At 35.7% G+C, this 18,197-nt stretch overlaps 1 protein-coding gene and 1 long non-coding RNA gene across 37 annotated transcripts in view; one reads left to right on the top strand and one right to left on the bottom strand.

Annotated features, from left to right (window-relative positions):
- The window catches only part of LOC112811037 (uncharacterized), a 52,820-nt gene extending 47,306 nt beyond the window's left edge, over positions 1–5,514 (top strand). Inside the window, exons 3-4 of the long non-coding RNA XR_003204948.2 lie at positions 1,137–1,172; positions 4,068–5,514. This is a non-coding gene — a long non-coding RNA (uncharacterized lncRNA). The remainder of the gene's footprint in view (positions 1–1,136; positions 1,173–4,067) is intronic.
- AGBL3 (AGBL carboxypeptidase 3) overlaps positions 1–18,197 on the bottom strand; it is a 60,346-nt gene that overhangs the window by 35,089 nt on the left and 7,060 nt on the right. For 21 of the 36 annotated variants that reach the window (XR_012380338.1, XR_012380339.1, XR_012380334.1 and 18 more), the window contains 5 exons: positions 12,249–12,356; positions 7,666–7,804; positions 5,508–6,287; positions 1,446–1,608; positions 188–314 (listed from right to left, as the gene is read on the bottom strand). Coding sequence is in view for 23 of the 36 variants with exons in the window: in XM_073899229.1 (XP_073755330.1) it covers positions 188–314; positions 1,446–1,608; positions 5,508–6,287; positions 7,666–7,804; positions 12,249–12,356 (1,317 nt within the window). In the remaining 13 variants the exon portion in view is untranslated. Of the gene's footprint in view, positions 1–187; positions 315–1,445; positions 1,609–5,507; positions 6,288–7,665; positions 7,805–11,854; positions 11,865–12,248; positions 12,357–17,794; positions 17,916–18,197 lie in introns of those variants that run through there. The other 15 variants (XR_012380340.1, XR_012380342.1, XR_012380341.1 and 12 more) reach the window with 10 other exon arrangements.

Below are 18,197 nucleotides of genomic sequence, written 5' to 3'. Positions count from 1 at the left end.
AAATGATGAGATGGAGATACAGAGTGGTAGTTTGTTCATCCTATATACAGAAGCAACTGGACACCAGCATGTATCTAAGTGGGAAGGAAGTGCCCACTATCAAATTGTCCACCCAATTAATCTCACACTAAAAATATTTCTTTGGTTTAAAACTCTGAGAGCCATGAATGAGAATACTTGGTCTTACCCAGGGTAGAGCCACAAAAAGTAGCCTCCATGGTAAAGCTGTTTCTGATTCCCATTTTCCACATTACTACCCTTCCTGTTCCCTCTTTGCTCTTCTGAACATTAAACTTGCAAGCTGAGAATGAAAACTAAAAAGAAGCAAATAAAAATGAGAAAATGTGTTTTTCTGAGTACAATGTCTTTCTTAGGAAGTAGGGTTGAAAATGAGAAAGTAGTGCAAATGCAGTAATTCTCTCTAAAGCTTCAGGGGCTACTTTTATTTCCAAACCAGTGGAAATAACTTATTTTAAGGATGACATATTTTCATTTCTCAGAAGTACAGATTTGAGAACACTGGCAATAAATTTTACTTTTTATATATAACATACGCATTCTTGATTTTGTTGGGATAAGCTCTTATACTTCAAAAAAGTTATAGGAAAGGGCTTAAATATGTTTAAAAATAAAATTAATGTAGATGTTTTGAATAAAATAAGGGTGCTTTACTTTTACAAGCTTAATCATTGGAAAGCTGTCCTGAAAGACTGTTATAACGTCAGTCTCTCTAAAAAGTTTTTGCTATTTTTTTATTTATAATAAAATTAACTTGTGTTCCATCCTATGAGTTTGACAAATGTATAGATTTGTGTAGCCACTACCACAATCAGGATATAGGACAGTTCCATCACCTCTAAAAAACTCCCTTGTGTTATTCCTTTGCAGTCACAATTATTTATTTTGAAGCTACAGTAAATGGTGTCATTTTCAGTTTTGGTTTGCGATTGTTCAGTGTGAGTATATAGAAATGTAGTTCATTTCTGAGGGGGGACCTTGTCATGTAGGACATTGCTAAACTCACTTATTAGTTCTAGGAAGGTTTTTTGGTGCATTGCTTTGGATTTTCTATGACGACAATCATGTCATCTTTATTCCAAAGTGTCTGCCTTTTCTTTCTTTATCTTGCCTTTCAGCACTTAGAACCTCCAGCATAAGGCTGAATTGAAGAGGTTAAGTGTGGTTATCCTGGCCTTGTTCCTGCCCTTATAAGGAAAACAGTCTTTTATCATTAGGTATGGTGTAAGATAAGGTGCATTTTTTCCTTCACATTTCAAATTATTTGTCACTAAATATTCCACGTAGTTGCTTTTTTATGGTCAACTGTATAAGGCAGTCGAAAGAACTAAATAAAAAAGCAGTTTACTGAACAAGGTGATCTATTCTGCAGTCTCACATGGGCAACATGTAATAAAGGAAAAGTTAAAAATCTTAAATGGTCTTACTTTATCTGGACAATTTTTGCTCAGCATAAGTGGGAAGATTCGTTGCTGTAAGTATAATGCTTTACATCTATCACTACCATCACAGCCATACATGAAGATATTCTCTTTTCTACTATGGCCATGAAGGTCACAATATAAAATAACCTCTCGTTTCTCCATCAATCTACCGAGAAAAAAAAGAAGTTACTAAATGAGTTACCAAATTTTACCTCTGCATTTTTCTATGGATTTACAAGTCTAATATCCAAATAAACAGAATTTCTTATATCCTCACTTTCAACTTCTTTCTCTTATCCATACCGCATATTAACAATTTTAAGACATCTACAATAATTTCCTATTAGCTATATATAAAATACGAATGCTTGCCTTCCATTATAAGGACAAAATTTACCTTACTCCCAAGACTCTCCAATAGGATCCTCTGCTTTATTATTCTGGTTTTCCATCGTATAAAGAGAACAGCTCACTCCTACTTTGCCCATTAGCTTTCACAGAGATTCTTCCTGACTAGAATACCTACTTTCTTCATTTCCGTAAGTACAAATACTGCCCCTCATCCCTCAAGGCTGACTCCATGTCTCACTTCCTAACCAGTCAAGACCACAGATTTTTCTTTTTTTGAATTCCTACAGCACATAATATTGGTACCATTTGCTGACATTTGCCTTGGAAAGTTTTCATATTTTTGATATTTAATCTTGTTAAGAGTAAGAAATGCTTCAAATCATCTAGAACAGTGCTATGCACAAGAGTACCCAAATATTTGTTAAAAATTGAGTACCTGACAACCTGGTGCTGAAGCCAATTATTATACAACCCTTGATTAAAGTGGTAAATACTATTTTGAGAAAAATGGTACCAAAGTTTGAATTTTTTTTCTGGTAAATTTCTAATAAGTAAGGAAATTATTACACATTTCTTAGGAGCACAATCCTAAGCTTGTATAACTTAGGCACTCAGTGAATATTTAAGCAATAAAAAACAAGCCCCTAGGGACGCGTGGGTGGCTCAGTCAGTTAAGCACCTGCCTTGGGCTCAGGTCATGATCCCAGAGTCCTGAGATCGAGCCCTGCATCTGGCTCCCTGCTCAGCGGGAAGCCTGCTTCTCTGTCTCCCACTCCCCCTGCTTGTGTTCCTTCTCTCGTTTTGTCTGTGTCAAATAAATAAAATCTTTAAAAAAAAAAAGCCCCCCCAAACTGACTGATGAAAATAACTAATGGAGAGGCTTTAAAAAGGTAAAAAAAAAAAAAAAAAAAAAAAAAGAGGTATTAAGGTGGTAAGATGACAGGCATTTTTTGCTTTTTTTCATATTTCTAAACTTCATGCATTATATTATTTAAATAACCAATATTACATACACTATTTGTTATACCTGGAAGGATAAATACCAAAATGTTAGCAATGATATTTATAGTAATATATGTATTACTTTTATAACAAAAATATTAAAACCTAAAATCAAAATATTCAAAGCATAGCTTCTATCAGGAATAATACTTCTTTAAACTAGACTATAAACTATACTACTTCTTTAAACTATAGCGAAATCCCAAAGTGAGGTCTGTTACATGTATTAATTGACTGCCCTTTTCTCATTTGGTGCCCAATAAATTCGAATTGATAATATAAGACTGACATAAAGCCACTAAATGATCATTACAAGTTTTTAGAAACCTAAGTGGATTATAAAGCAAGATTATCAAGTTAGGGCTTTAAATATGAAATATGCTGAACATTTTTTGGCCAACATTTCCCCAGTTTTAATGATCTTTCAGTTTCTTACACATAAATCAAAATAAGTAATTCCCAAAGATATCTCATTACTTCCAAAGGGTCTAATTTTACATGAATTTAAATCACTTGAGAAATGGCTTGGGTCTTTCTTCTTACCCACAGGCTAAGATATTCTAGCATCCTATACTAAAATCTACTCTTTCTTATTCTCATATTCCTTAAATATACTAAATCTTAGATATACTTACAGCTGCTTGCCTTCCCACACATATGTGACATCTTATTCTACTTACCTAACTATGATTAATTGCATTAAAGTAGTTTTCTCTCTTGGAAGTCTTTCTGAAACTAACTGATTGGATTCCTGCCTTAACCTTACAAGGCAATCTGAGAAGAATGGAGACATTTAAAGTATTTTCCATAGAGACAAGCCAAAGGGCCTTGGCCTATAATCCATCTTGTGTTGGACCAGGGACCCTTAAAGTCAAAGAGCACTAAGTAGATATTATAGATATTCTAATCAGCTTCCTTTCTTATATATGTATTTTACATTTTGGAATAATTTTAGATTACACGAAATTTGCAAAAATAGTAGAATGTTTCCATAGACCCCTCACCCAGCTTCCCCTAATGTGAACAAATTACATAACCATGGTACAGTGTCAAAAATGAAGAAACCAACATTGGTACACCACTAGTAACTAAACTCCCAACCTTATTTGGATTTCATTAGTTTTGCCACTAATGTCTTTTCTGTCCCAGAATCCAATCCAGGATACCACATTGCACTTCACTCTCTTTTGGTTGTTTGCCATCCCCAGAAAATAAGGAAGTCATGGTGGTTTTTTTTTTTTTTTTAATCTTTTATCACTTAACATTTCTCAGATAACTACAGGGAATCCTGGAGTCCACATCTTTGAGGGGTATGAAAACAAAGAATTTTCAGTCCTTTTTGAGGGGATCTGCACTTCACTCCTTCTGTGCCTAAGCAGATAAAAGAATTAACGTGGAAGTGAAAGTGGAGGCTGAACTGAGATGGTTGGGGCTATGCTTCTTGGTGCTTCTGAAGCCTGTCAGCAACTTCGAGTGACGGGAGGTATCCTTGAGGGCCTCAGCCCTGAAACAGGGTCCTTGTACTTGCACTAGGGGCCCTGGTAACAAAGTGGGATCAGGACACAGACACCCTCTATAATAGTACTTGTTGTAAATATTTGAATAATCCTAAAGAGTTTACAACGAGTTTTTACATCTATACCTGATTCATCAACAACTTTTTTTTCTTTTTATATCTGAGCTAACACTGAATACATTTAGAGCTTTCAATGCTCCATATTTTATTCTGGGCACTTTATTAATAATATTCTCATTTAATCCTCCTGCTTATGAGTTTAGTATTATTACCATTTTATAGATGAGAAAATTGAGGTTTAGATTTGTTTTTAAATTGCTCAAGGTCACACAGTTAGTAAATGATATAGCAGGATTCCAATCTGATATTTTAACTCCACTCCACACTCTTAGCCAAAAAGGTTAAGGGGCTTTGGACTTGGAATGGGGTTCTGTGACTCTAAATCTTTTTGCTCCAGCACATGCCAATTTCTGATTGTTATCACCTGAATCTATTAAAGAATTCACCCATTCAACAAATATTTAAATATTATGTGCATTTACTGATCTGGATTCTTTAGAAAATTTAAAGCTATTCAATTTTTTTTCTGGGGGGAAATAACACTATAATTCATCAGTTTTATTTTAATAACTACGTATCCTGATAGAAGACTTATCATAATAAAGAGTACACTTATCATGATGAGCACTGAGTAATGTACAGAATTGGTGAGTCACTATATTGCACATCTGAAACTAATATAACATTGTATGTTAACCATACTGGAATTAAAATTAAAAACTTAATAAAAAAAGGCTCATCATAGAGCAATGTATGATCAACATATTGCCAGGAGGCCCTGTGAGATAGAATTAATTTTCACATGTAAGAGATTCAAGCATCCCAAACTAAACATCAGTGTTACCTTTAGCTTTAGCAAGAAACCAGATTTGGGATAAGCAAATTTAACTATTAGTTTCACAAAGCCATTAAAATGTTCTAGAAATTTATTCATTATTTAAGAAAAGGCTAGTGAATCCAGTGGCATAATGCCAGAAAGAAAAGTGGAAAGAATGGGGAAAAAATTAAGTAGCTATAGTTAAACTATCAGTTAAGCTATCTTAAAAGCAAGAGTAAAATGAATGGGATGGTGGGAGCAAAAATCTCACTACCAAGTTTACTAAATAAGCAGAGAGGTAATTTGAGGCTTATTTTACCTACGGATCATGTTCCGGGTATACCAAACAGAAGGAAATGATTCCTTCAGGAGAGATGTATAATTGCGGTTTAAATCTCGTCCAGCTAAGGAACAACGGTAATTTCCCACAATCACACCATCTGGATTCAGCATGGGTACCACCTTGAAGATGAAAGTGTCCCGAAGCAACTGCGCATCACTTGAATCTCCTAAAATATAATCTAGGAAGCCTTTCATGATCCAAGAGCTGTTGGTTTCTCCTGGATGTACCCTTGCAGTCAAAATCACAGCCTTTCGCTTTCTTGAGTCAGTGCTCTTCAAGGGAGTAGTGATTGTTAAAACATACACCATGTTCCTAGCAATTGTGTGGCACAAGACGCGTATTTTGCAAAACTTTGACCGTACTGAGTCATGACTGATAGTAGAAAGATATTCTTGCAGGTTGGTGTAAGTATATGGATAGCAGTGAGCAAAGTAGCAGGTGTCTTTGTTGTGTGGAAATTGAAATGTCCATGTAAGAGAGAAATAATGGCACCCCTCTTGTCCCTGGTTGTTCCTGTAATACTTGATTTGGTCTCCTATTCTCTGCCAGCCAATATTATGAGCCTTGGCTTCTTTTTCAGAATAAAAGAGTGGGCGCATACCCCGACTGTAAAGACTAGCAGGCTTAGTGAAATTGATTATAGTGAATCTGTAGACTATTCCTGCTTGGGTATTAGCAACTTGGAAATAGTACCACTGGGTGTGTTTATTTGTGAAGAGGTCAGGGCGCACGGTCAACTGGTATTCATATTCTGCTCTAATACACAGAAGGAAGGAAAGAAAAGCACATAAAAACGTAAAAATGACATTCAAGTTCAAATTAAATAAGGAAAATTATTTTACTTTTACCTATTCACAGAAAGCCTTTTTTCCTGAAGCTGTTTATTTAGGCAGCATCCAATAGCGAGCAATTGTAAAAGATAAGTTTTGAAATTTTCTCTTTTATTGGATCTGAAACTGCTTCTATGCTAATTCTCTAAAGCCTTTTTATTTTTTTGTAATTCAAGAGAGCACATTAAAATGGGCATTTGATAAAAAATTGTATATTTCAACCCAATTATGTTTCCTATAGAAGAAATGATTAAAGAGCTCCTAAAACTGAATTAAAGTCTGATGTTCCTTTTTTTACTTCAGATATATATTCCTGCTTTCTATTAGATTCAAACTCTAGGGATCTGAAATACTATCACTTAGAAAGGTTTAAAACATAAATTAATACAACCACATACATTAAAAAATTTGAAACTCTTTGAGGACTGTATTTGATAACTATTTGCATTCCCCATACTTAGTCACTGAGGATACTTAAAGGTAAAAATTATTTTACTGGTACGTTTGTTTTATACACATATACACACACAATCTTACTGGGTTAATTGTGACTTTTTCTTTACCAAGTAACCTTCTATTCCACCAGCACTATGTACTTCCTTTGTGTGTATGTGTGTGTTATCAACAGTGGCCTACGAATAGGTGAAATGAATAATGCAAAACCATAGCTGTTGCATCTAGGTGATGGGTATGTGATGGTTAATGGAGAACTGTATTATTCTCCATACTTAAATTTTTTTATAGTAAAAATTTTTTAAAGAATGCCCTTGGATAGCATGCATGTTCCCAAACATGTTTTACAGAATATTCATCCCAAGTATTATTCCATTAAAAAGTTTGAGAAGCAGTGTGCATGTGTCTCTATAATTCATATTGGCATATTAAAAATGTACAGTACAGGGGTGCCTGGGTGGCTCAGTCGTTAAGCATCTGCCTTCGGCTCAGGTCATGATTTCAGGGTCATGGGATCGAGCCCCGCGTCGGGCTCCCTGCTCGGCGGGAAGCCTGCTTCTCCCTCTCCCACTCCCCCTGCTTGTGTTCCCTCTCTCTGTGTGTCTCTCTCTGCCAAATAAATAAAATCTTTAAAAAAAAATGTACAGTACAGACACCTGTTTGACTTAAGTTCAGAGTATTTGAATCCATAATGTGCACCTTTCATACCCCCTTCATAATCATCTCTAATTGGCATCATACCTCAAGGAATTGCAGTTCATTTATGAATACTAAAACTTTAATGTACCCAATACCAAAAGTAATAAATAGCTGAAGGTCTAGCTCCTCAAATAAAAATAATTAAAACCTACACTTTGACTACCTTCTGTAGATTTCCACTCTCAAATCTTGCTTCAAACGTCAAAGTATTGTCATAGTTATCCACAGGTTGCTTCAGAGGTGTTCGGTTGCCCCCTACTCGGGAATACACAAAACAGGGCTCCTTGTAAGCTGATGACAGAAGAAGACCATAATATCAAACCATGTCTAAAGTATACAGATTATTCTGCATAAAGTATAATTGAAGTGTCACTAAGGATTTTAAATCTTTAAGTAATCTGACACACAGATTTGTTGAAATAAGAAAATCTAAGAGTATTCAGACTAGAAAAGCAATGCCCAAAATAAATTCATGTATTTCTCACATTAAAAATATTTATACTGCTTCTGATTATTATGGAGTAATGGGTCCTGAATTTGCCCTTTCACTATAAGTAACTATAAAGCTGGACCAAAGAAAATGAGCTGTTTTCATGCATCTGGATAACATATAGACTAGGACTATACAGAACGTTTGAAAAAAAAATACATGAAGTAAGTCCATGTCTAACCTTGGCTTTCTTCCTGGCAATACTGTCTGACTACATCTTAAGAAGGTGGCACTTAAGAATAGTAGTAGGGCAGTCTTATTGAGCTGAGGCGGCAAGACTGTTGCTTGTGGCTGCTGAAATGTATGAGGCAAGACACCAGGGAGAAGAAAGCTACATAGATGAAGGGCCTCAACAGTCTACACCATGGTTTCCCAGTCCCTGGCTGAGGGTTTGGCTACAGAAGCACAGGATAAGACTCAGTAAGATAAGAGAGTATTAACTGTGGGGCTGAGGTATCAGATATGCCATTCTAGGTAGAGTATATTGTAATTTGAAAGCATCCAGAATGGAAAGACTTCATTGAGTATCTCAGGCATTCAATCATGACTCCAAAAAGGCTGCATATTTGGTATAAGTACCATATCCAAGGGCAAGGACAATGACCTAGGACTAAATGACTAACACAAAATGAAAATAGACCTGCCCTTATTAAAAAAATAAATAAAACCAGAGTGCCTGGGTGGCTCAGTTGGTTAAGCATCTGCCTTCGGCTCAGGTCATGATCTCAGGGCCCTGGGATCGACCTCCATGTCAGGCTCCCCACTTGGGGAGGGGGGCTGCTTCTCCCTCTCCCTCTGCTGCTCCCCGTTTGTGTTCTCTCTCTCAAATAAATAAATAAAATAAAAAAATAAAAGCAAAGCTGAAAGAAGCAAAATGATCTGCCAGCAATTTAACTGCCTACCAGAACAAAATTCAGCACAATTTTTGAAAAGAACATAATACAGACCCCTACGACCTATCTTTCACAATGTCCTGCATATGATTAAAAAATTATGAAGCATGAAGAAAAGCAGGAAAAATGTGATCCATGGTCTCACACACACACACACACACACACACACAGAATTGAATTGAATATATATATTTAAAGACTTGAAGGAAAAGATACAGATAATGAATAAGCAGATAAAGTAATCTCAAAAAAAACCCCAAACTACAAAAAAGAACCAAACGAAAATTCTAGAAACACAACAGATATTGGCGAGGATGCAGAGAAAGGGGAACGCTCTTACACTGTTGGTGGGAATGCAAGCTGGTGCAGCCACTCGGGAAAACAGTATGGAGTTTCCTCAAAAAGTTGAAAATGGAGCTACCCTATGACCCAGCAATTGCACTACTGGGTATTTACCCCAAAGATACAAATGTAGTGATCCGATGGGGCACCTACAGCCCAGTGTTTATAGCAGCAATGTCTACAACAGCCAAATTATGGAAAAAGCCCAAATGTCCATCAACAGATGAATGGATAAAGATGATGTGGTATATATATATAATGGAATAGTACTCAGGAATCAAAAAAATGAAATCTCGCCATTTCCAATGACATGGATGGAACTAGAGGGGATTATGCTAAGCGAAATAAGTCAATCAGAGAAAGACAATTATCATGATCTCACTGATATACAGAATTTAAGAAACAAAACACAGGATCATAGGGGAAGAGAGGAAAGAATGAAACAAGATGAAACCAGAGAGGGAGACAAACCATAAGAGACTCTTAATAATAGGAAACAAACCGAGGGTTGCTGGAGCGGAGGGGAGTGTGGGGGTGGGGTAACAAGGTGATAGACATTAAGGAGGGCACGTGATATAATGAGCACTGGGTATTATATAAGACTGATAAATACTGACCTCTACCTTTGAAGCCAGTAACACTTAATTACATGTGAATTAACTGAATTTAAATTAAAAATAAATTTAAAAAATAAAATATATAGAATAAAAAAAAAAAAGAAGATAAAGATAATAAATAAAAGCAGCCAGAGAAAGCAAACACATCACAAACAGGAGAACCATGATAGGAATTACTACTGACTTCTCATTACAAACAATAGAGGTCAAAAGCCAATAGGATGACATTTTTAAAGGACTAAAAGATAATACGTAAAGTGTTTCAGTGTTTAGACCCATGCCTGACACATAGTAAGCACTAAATAAATTTTAGTTCTTGTTTAAAAAAAGAAAAATTCGGGCGCCTGGGTGGCTCAGATGGTTAAGCGTCTGCCTTCGGCTTAGGTCATGATCCCAGGGTCCTGGGATCGAGTCCCGCATCGGGCTCCCTGCTCCTTGGGAGCCTGCTTCTCCCTCTGCTTCTCTCTCCCTCTGTCTCTCTCATGAATAAATGAATAAAATCTTTAAAAAAAAAATAAATAAATAAAAATAAAAAAAGAAAAATTCTAGAAATAAAAAATACAATAATTGAAGATTTATTAGATGGGTTTAAGAAAAATTGAATATTGCAAAAGAAAGACTCAGTGAACTTAAAAACAAATAAATACAATTAATCGAAACTCAAGGACAGAGAAGGAAAAAAAATAAAGATCCACTGACATGTGGAACATAGCTAGAAATCCAGCATATGTGTAATTGGAATTCCAAAGGATAGAAGAGAATGAATAATATAGAAAAAATAAGTGAAGAAATAATGGCTGAAAAGTTCTCAAATTTGGGGGAAAAAACCCCAACTCTATTAACCTATGGACCCAAGAAGTTAGCAAACATCAAGCAGGATAAATATAAAGGTATCCAAATCTAGGCAGATCATAGTCAAATTGCTAAAAACATCCAGAGAAAAAAAGACACATCACACATATAGGGAACAATGATAAAAATTATGGTTGTCTTTTTATTAAAGACAACAGATGTCACAAGACAATGGCACAACATCTTTAAAGAAAAAAATCTTGAGGGGCCCCTGTGTGGCTCAATCAGTTAAGTGTCTGACTCTTGGTTTCAGCTCGGGTCATGGTCTCAGGGTCCTGAGATTGAGCCCTGTGTTGGGCCCCCCTCTCAGCAGGCAGTCTGCTTTCCCTCTCTCTCTCTGCCCTTCCCCCAACTTGTGCACACACACTCTCTTTCTAAAATAAATAAGTAAATCTTTAAAAAAAATCTCTAGAAGAAAAAAATATGACCCCAGAATTTTTTCCCCCCAGTTATTTAGGGACTTCCCTCTCCTACAGCTACAGATCTGGAAACCATTTTGTCTTCTTACTCTTTCAGGACTAGAAGAAACAATGATTTTGCTCTGTTGACAGTCCTAGGTTGCTTTACCACCCCTTGTTAGTCTCCCTTAATTCTATCAACACGTTGGTAAGTGATACTTTCATTAAACTTTCTTAAATTACTCCAAGTATGCCATCCAGTTCTTGACAAGACCCTGACTGACTCACCTTAACTATTTTAATATTTTATCAGATCTTATTTAAGTTGTGTGTGGAAGTTCTAAGGCAGGTTAGCCATGCAAATATTTGAAATTAAATTAAAAAAAAATCAGAGATGCTTGTCTTTACCTTTGTTGTTAAAAATATGTGAGTATATGATTTCTACAATTGTTTACTGTATAGGAAACAATCCTTGTAAATTTTTCTGTTTTGCCAGCCCTTTAATTGTGCAGGAGTCCCATACTTCCTTACAATGGTGCTTTAGGAGCAACACAGTTTAGGATATAGGCTGAGACATCTATGTTTGATTATTTGCATTCTATCATAAAGCAGATATGAGATTTTGCATTACTAGAGTTCTCAAAGTACAAATATTGATCCTGACTGTTAAGAACACTTTCCTGAGATATCATCTTAGATGTTACTTACAGTGTGGGGTATTTCCCCCTTTTAAAGATGCAGTCTCAAGAAAGTATCAAACTGGCATGAAATAAAAAGAAAATCATCTGAAAGATTTCATGAATGTGACCTATCAATAGAGAGGCAATAATAGTTGTAGAACACTCCACTGGATTTATCTTTGAAAACTGATATGAAGCATAATTCCTTCTAAATATAACCCTCCATTGTAGTGGGCAATACATTTTATTTTAAAGTAACTTTACATAAACTGCAGTACACCTTCAAGAACATAATTAGCACTAAATCCACATTTGAATCAGTCTGTAACCAAACATCTTGATGGAGACAGGGACTTCCTGGTAATGTGCAGTTTCCATTATAAACAGCAAAACAAATGTAATTAAGGGATGAATCTAGGTACCAAATTATATTTTATAGCAATGTGTCTCATTAGGTACCCACCATCTTCAGCTAGATAAACTACAGTGTCTTCCTTGGAGTTTGGATAAAGGGGTTCCATCTCTAGGCCTGTTGGGGTGTACACTGGCTCAAGATAAGAAGGAGTCCAATCTGGAAAAAAAAAAAAGAGAAAACTTTATTTGAATACTACTTCAAAATAAAACGGGAAATTTTTATTGTATATTTTCAAGTCATTCGTTGGTGTATCTAGGTTAAAATTTAGTGTTTTATGCAGGGCTTAACTATCCAGGCTTTCTCTCTTTCAACTATCCAGCAAGCTAGCTATGGATTGTTCCATGGGGGCTGGGCAGGGTTTAAGAGAAAGCAGAAGTACACAAAGACTTTTGAGACCTCGGTCAACACTGACATGCTATTGTTTATGCCATAACTGGTTTTGCTAAAGCAAGTCACAGACCATCCCATTTCAAGGGGTGGGGAAAAGAGGACACCTCTTGATAGAACGGAACGCAAGATGACATTACAAAGGGTGAAGATACAGGGATGAAGAATTGTGGCTGTTTTTTAAATTTAGTAAAATTTACATATTATATATAATGCAATATACAGATCTGAATTGTATGTTCAATGAGTTCTAACAAATACATAGATGTAATATTTTCTTTTATTAAAAAGAAAAATTGCTGAACCTTTTCTCAGAGTGGTTATACAATTTTACATTCATACCAACAATGCATTAAGAGTTCCAGTTGTGGACTCAGAGGGATTTTTGGGGGGGGGCGGGAAATGGGTTAGCCTGGTGATGGGTATTAAGGAGGGCACGTACTGCATGGAGCACTGGGTGTTATACGCAAACAATGAATCATGGAACACTACATCAAAAACTATTGATGTACTGTGTGACTAACATAACCAAAAAGATAAATAAAAAGCAAGCTAATAAAATAAGAGTTCCAGTTGTTCTACATTCTAATATTTGGAGCTTTCAGCCTTTAAAATTTTTAAAAATTTTGCCATTCTAGTGTAAAGTGGTATCTGTGATTTTCATTTTCCTTTCCCATGTTTAACACTTTTGCACATTAGCCATTACATGTCTTCCTTTGAGCAATGTCTATTCAACTCTTTTGCCCATTTTAATTAGTTTTCTTTTTATTATTGGTTTGTAGGAATTCTTCCTATAGTTTGCATACAAATTCTTCATCAGATATGTGCTGGGAATATCAGACTGCGGCTTGCCTTTTCATTAATTGTGTCTTTTGGTGAGAAATTTAAAATTTTGATGAAGTCAAACTTATTTTCATTCTTTTTTCTTTCTGGGTCCTCTCTAGAACTGTTTTTATCCTATGATTATGAAGATACTGTCTTGTTTTCTTCAAGGAGCATTATGAATTTTTATGTTTAGTCCTGTGATCTATCTTGAATTAATTTTGTGTGTGCTGAGAGGGGCAGAGGTCAAGGTTTATTTTTCCTCTACATGGACACTAGGTTGTTACAGCACCAATTATTAAAAAGACTTATCCCCACCGGATTGCTCTGGTGACTTTATTAAAAATAATTTGGTCTTAAATGTGCTAGTCTATTTCCAGATTCTATTCTGAAACACTGTTTCGCCAATTATTTGTGCTCATTCTACCCATAACTCACATGGTCAGAAATAAACCAAATGTTTAAACAAAATGTTTATGAGGAACTGTACTTGAGAAATACAAAACCAAAGAAGTATAGCTCTGTGCTTTATTACAAAGCATATAGCATTTAGATCAAGATCTATTACACTGCCAGCCCCTCAGATGCCCCACTCATACCCCCTTCTAATCACTTGTTCCTCCTTCCCCTTGAACTATAACCGTTAACCTTACCATAACAATCGCTTCAACTGCCTTTATAATTTTATAATCTGAGTATTCATACATGTGCATAAATATATCTACATAAGTATTGATATGAAACTATAGCTTTGTTTTGCCAATTTTTGTACTTACGTAAGTTGAATTACATAATACATAGTCTTCTCTTTTTTCACATATTTGTGAAATCAATCCATCTTGTGGCATGTTGCTGTAATTTGTTTTTTATTGCCATAGAATATGTTATTACATAAAAATGCTACAATCTATTTATCCACTTCTATTTATAATGGGCATTCAGGTTGTTTCAGGTTGAAGCCATTATGAACAATGGTTCTATGAAAAGCTTTATACATGTTCCTTGGAACACATGTGCCCACATTTCTCTTGGTTATAGATCCTGAGGTAGGAATTCTAAATTTTAGGACATACATGGCTTCAATTTTAGTGGACAATGCAAAGCTGTCAACCAATGTATACAGCCATCAGCAGGTTATGCTCCACACTATCATCATTGCTTACTGCTGAGTTGAAGTTAAAATGTAAAATGTAGTCTCCTCTGATTTCCATGAAACAGTACTCATCCACTGATGGATATTTGGATTGTTTCCTTTTGGCTATTAGAATAATGGTACTATATTAACATTTACATATAAGCTTTTTGGGGGGCATATGTTTAATTTCCCATCAACACGTGTTACCAGATTTTGATTCTAGTTATTCCAGTGGGTGTAAAGTGGTATTTCAATGTGGTATTTATCTGCATTTCCCAGATGACTAGAGATGCTGAATATCTTTTCATGTGTTTATTGGCCATGTTTATCTTTAGAGAAATGTCTTGGCAAAAGTAGCCTAGAAAATGGAAAATTTTTAAAAAGAATAAAGTAATGGTGTGAACTAAGTTTATCACATAAAATTTATTTTAAAGCTTTAAGCTTTAAAATTCATGCCATCATATGAATAGACAAGTTAATGGAATAGAGTAAAATTCAAAATTAGACCTAGAAGTTTCACATTTATAATTGTGGCATTTCCAATCAGTTTACAGAAAATAATTTAACAATTTTTTAAACAACTGGCTAGATGGTTAACAGAACTGGATTGAGAGCTTGCTTCTTGCATCAGAATGGATTGCTGATGGGTGAAAACTTTAATCACAAAAAAAATACAACTTGAATAGAACTAAGAGAAACATGAGGGGTGCCTGGGTGGCTCAGTCGTTAAGCGTCTGCCTTTGGCTCAGGTCATGATCCCAGTGGGATAGAGCCCTGCATTAGGCTCCCTGCTCCACGGGAAGCCTGGTTCTCCCTCTCCCACTCCCCCTGCTTGTGTTCCCTCTCTCACTGTGTCTCTGTCAAATAAATAAATAAAATCTTAAAAAAAAGAGAAACATGAGAACTTCAAAACCCGGAAGCCACAGAAAAATGATAAAGTGATTACATAAAAATTATAAATTGCTGCATGCTAAAGACAAAAGGCAAATGACAAACTGAAAAAAAATTATGCAACATATGACACAGTAAGCCGATCTTCTGACTACATAGAGAACACTTACAGATCAAGAAGAAACAAAAAGTACAACCAATAATAAAATGGGCAAAGGATTTTATCAGTTGATATAAAAAGCCAATAAACACACCTGTTGGCCACTTGTATATCTTCTTTGGAGAAATGCCTATTCAAGTCCTCAGCCTGTTTTTAAATTTAGTTATGACTGTTTTTGTTACTGAGTTATAGAAATTCTTCATGAATTTGAGAGATAAACCCCTTATCATATATGCAGTTTGCCAATATTTTCCTGTCCCATACATTGCTTTTGAACTGTGCTAATTGTTTCCTTTGCCACACAGAGCTTTTTAGTTTGATGTAGTCCCACTTGGTCTATTTTTGCTTTTGCTGTCTGTACTTTTGGTGTCATATCCATGATATCATCAACAATAGCAAGGTCATGAAGCTTTTCCCATATATTTTCTTCTAGGAGTTTTACAGATTCAGGTCTTATGTTTAAGTCTTTAATCCATTAGCCATTTTGATTTTTTTTTTTTAATATGGTGTAAGATGGCAGGGGTCCATCTTCATTCTTTTGCATGTGGATATCCAATTTTCTCAACATTTGTTGAAGGGATCATTGTATGTTCTTGGTAGTCTTTTCAAAGATCAGCTGACTATATACACATGGATTTATTTCTGGGCTCTCTATTCTGTTCCAGTGGCCTCTCATGTCTGTCTTTATGCCAGTACCATACTGTTCTGACTACTCTAGCTTTGTAATACATTTTGAAATCAAAAAGTGTGATGTCTCCAGCTTTGTTCTTCTTTCTGAAGATTGATTTGGCTATCTGTGGCCTTTTGTGTTCCATCTGACTTTTAGAGTTGTTTTTTATTTCTCCGAAAACACCACTGGGATTTTGATAGGGATTGCATTGTTAACACCACTGAGCTTCAGGGAAATGAAAATCAAAGCCACAGGGAGGTATCATTTCACACCTATTATGATGGCCATTATCCAAAACACAAAAGACAAGTGTTGGCAAGGAAGTGGAGAAACTGGAACCCCTGTACCCTGTTCGTGGGAATAAAAAATAGTACCACCACTGTGGAAAGCAGTGTAGAAGTTCCTCAAAAAATTAAAAATAGAACTACCACATTATCCAGCCATCCAACCACTGGGTATTTACCCAAAAGAACTGAAATGAGGATCTTGAAGATGTATTAGATATTAGCACTCCCACATTCACTGCAGTACTATTCACAATAGCTAAGATGTGGAAACAATCTGAATGTCCACCGATGGATAAATGATAAAAAGAGAATGTGCTACACACACACACGGAGAGGGAGGGAGGGAGAGAGGGAGAGAAATATTTTTCAGTTTAAAAAAAGGAAATCTTGCAATATGCAACAACATGGATGAACCCTGAGGCCATCATGCTGAATGAAATCAGTCACAGAAGGACAAATACTACATGATTCCACTTATATAAAGTATCTAAAATAGTCAAACTCATAGAATCAGAAAGTGGAACAGTGGTTGCTAGAAGCAAGTAGGAGGGGACAATGGGGAGCTACTAATCCACACATTTAAAGCTTCGATAATGCTGACGAGTAAGCTCTGTAACAACTTTGTGCCTCTAGTTAACAATACTGTATTGCATGCTTAAAAATCTGAGGGTAGACCTCGTGTTAAGTACTCTTACCATAATAAAATAAATATAAAAACTAAAACAGTCAATATATATATGTAAAGATGTTCAAGGTCACTCATAAATAAAGAATATATACACTAAAATGCAAAATATATAAAACAAATGATATCAGACTGTTGAAAATCAGACAAGAAACTAAACAGTGTTTATGAGTGTATGGGGAAAATAGGCCCTCTCATTGTGTAGTAAAGGATTAACTCAGCAGGCCTGGGTTGTCCAAACTCTGTATACACCAAGAAAGCTTCCACCCTTGTTAAACTCCTAGAAGATAACTTCTCAGACTTTGGAATATCCTGCTTGATGAGAGTCTGTCTGCCTACTTGGGTCATACCAGATAATTTATGCCAACAATGTGACTTATGGTAGAGGGACTTACACCACATGCTATCAATTTTAACAGGAAAAGCTAGAGACTGAGTAACTAAGGTCAGCCATATAAGTACTCCATAGAGATATGACCAGCCCCTAAAAGAAACCATAGATCCCAAAGCTTGGATGAGCTTTCCTGATTGGCAATACTTCATATGTGTTATCTCACCTCATGGCTGGGAGTATTAAACACTGTCCATAAGACTCCACTGGGAGGGGACAACTGGAAGCTTGTGTATGATCTCTCCTGGACTCTATTCTATGTTCCTTTTACCTTTGCTGATTTTAATCTGTATCATTTCAATGTAATAAACAATAACCATGAGTATAACAGCTTTTGTAAATTTTTTTTGGGTTCTAGTCCTTCTATAATCATTCAACCTGAGGGTAATCTTGAAGACCACCAACCACGCTCAAACTTATGACTATACATTGTTACAGCTCCTTTTAAAGGACAATTTGGCAGTATCCTTTTAACTAGAAACTCCAGGAATTTACTCTAAAACTAGACACACACACACATACACACACACACACACACACACACACACACACACACACACACACACACA

The sequence above is a fragment of the Callorhinus ursinus genome, unplaced genomic scaffold (genome assembly GCF_003265705.2).
Source record: "Callorhinus ursinus isolate GAN/ISIS: 27379988/994484 unplaced genomic scaffold, GSC_fseal_2.0 scaffold12, whole genome shotgun sequence".
NCBI lineage: Eukaryota > Metazoa > Chordata > Mammalia > Carnivora > Otariidae > Callorhinus > Callorhinus ursinus.
Note: the sequence above shows the minus strand (reverse complement) of the source record. Positions and strands in the feature narration are given on the sequence as shown.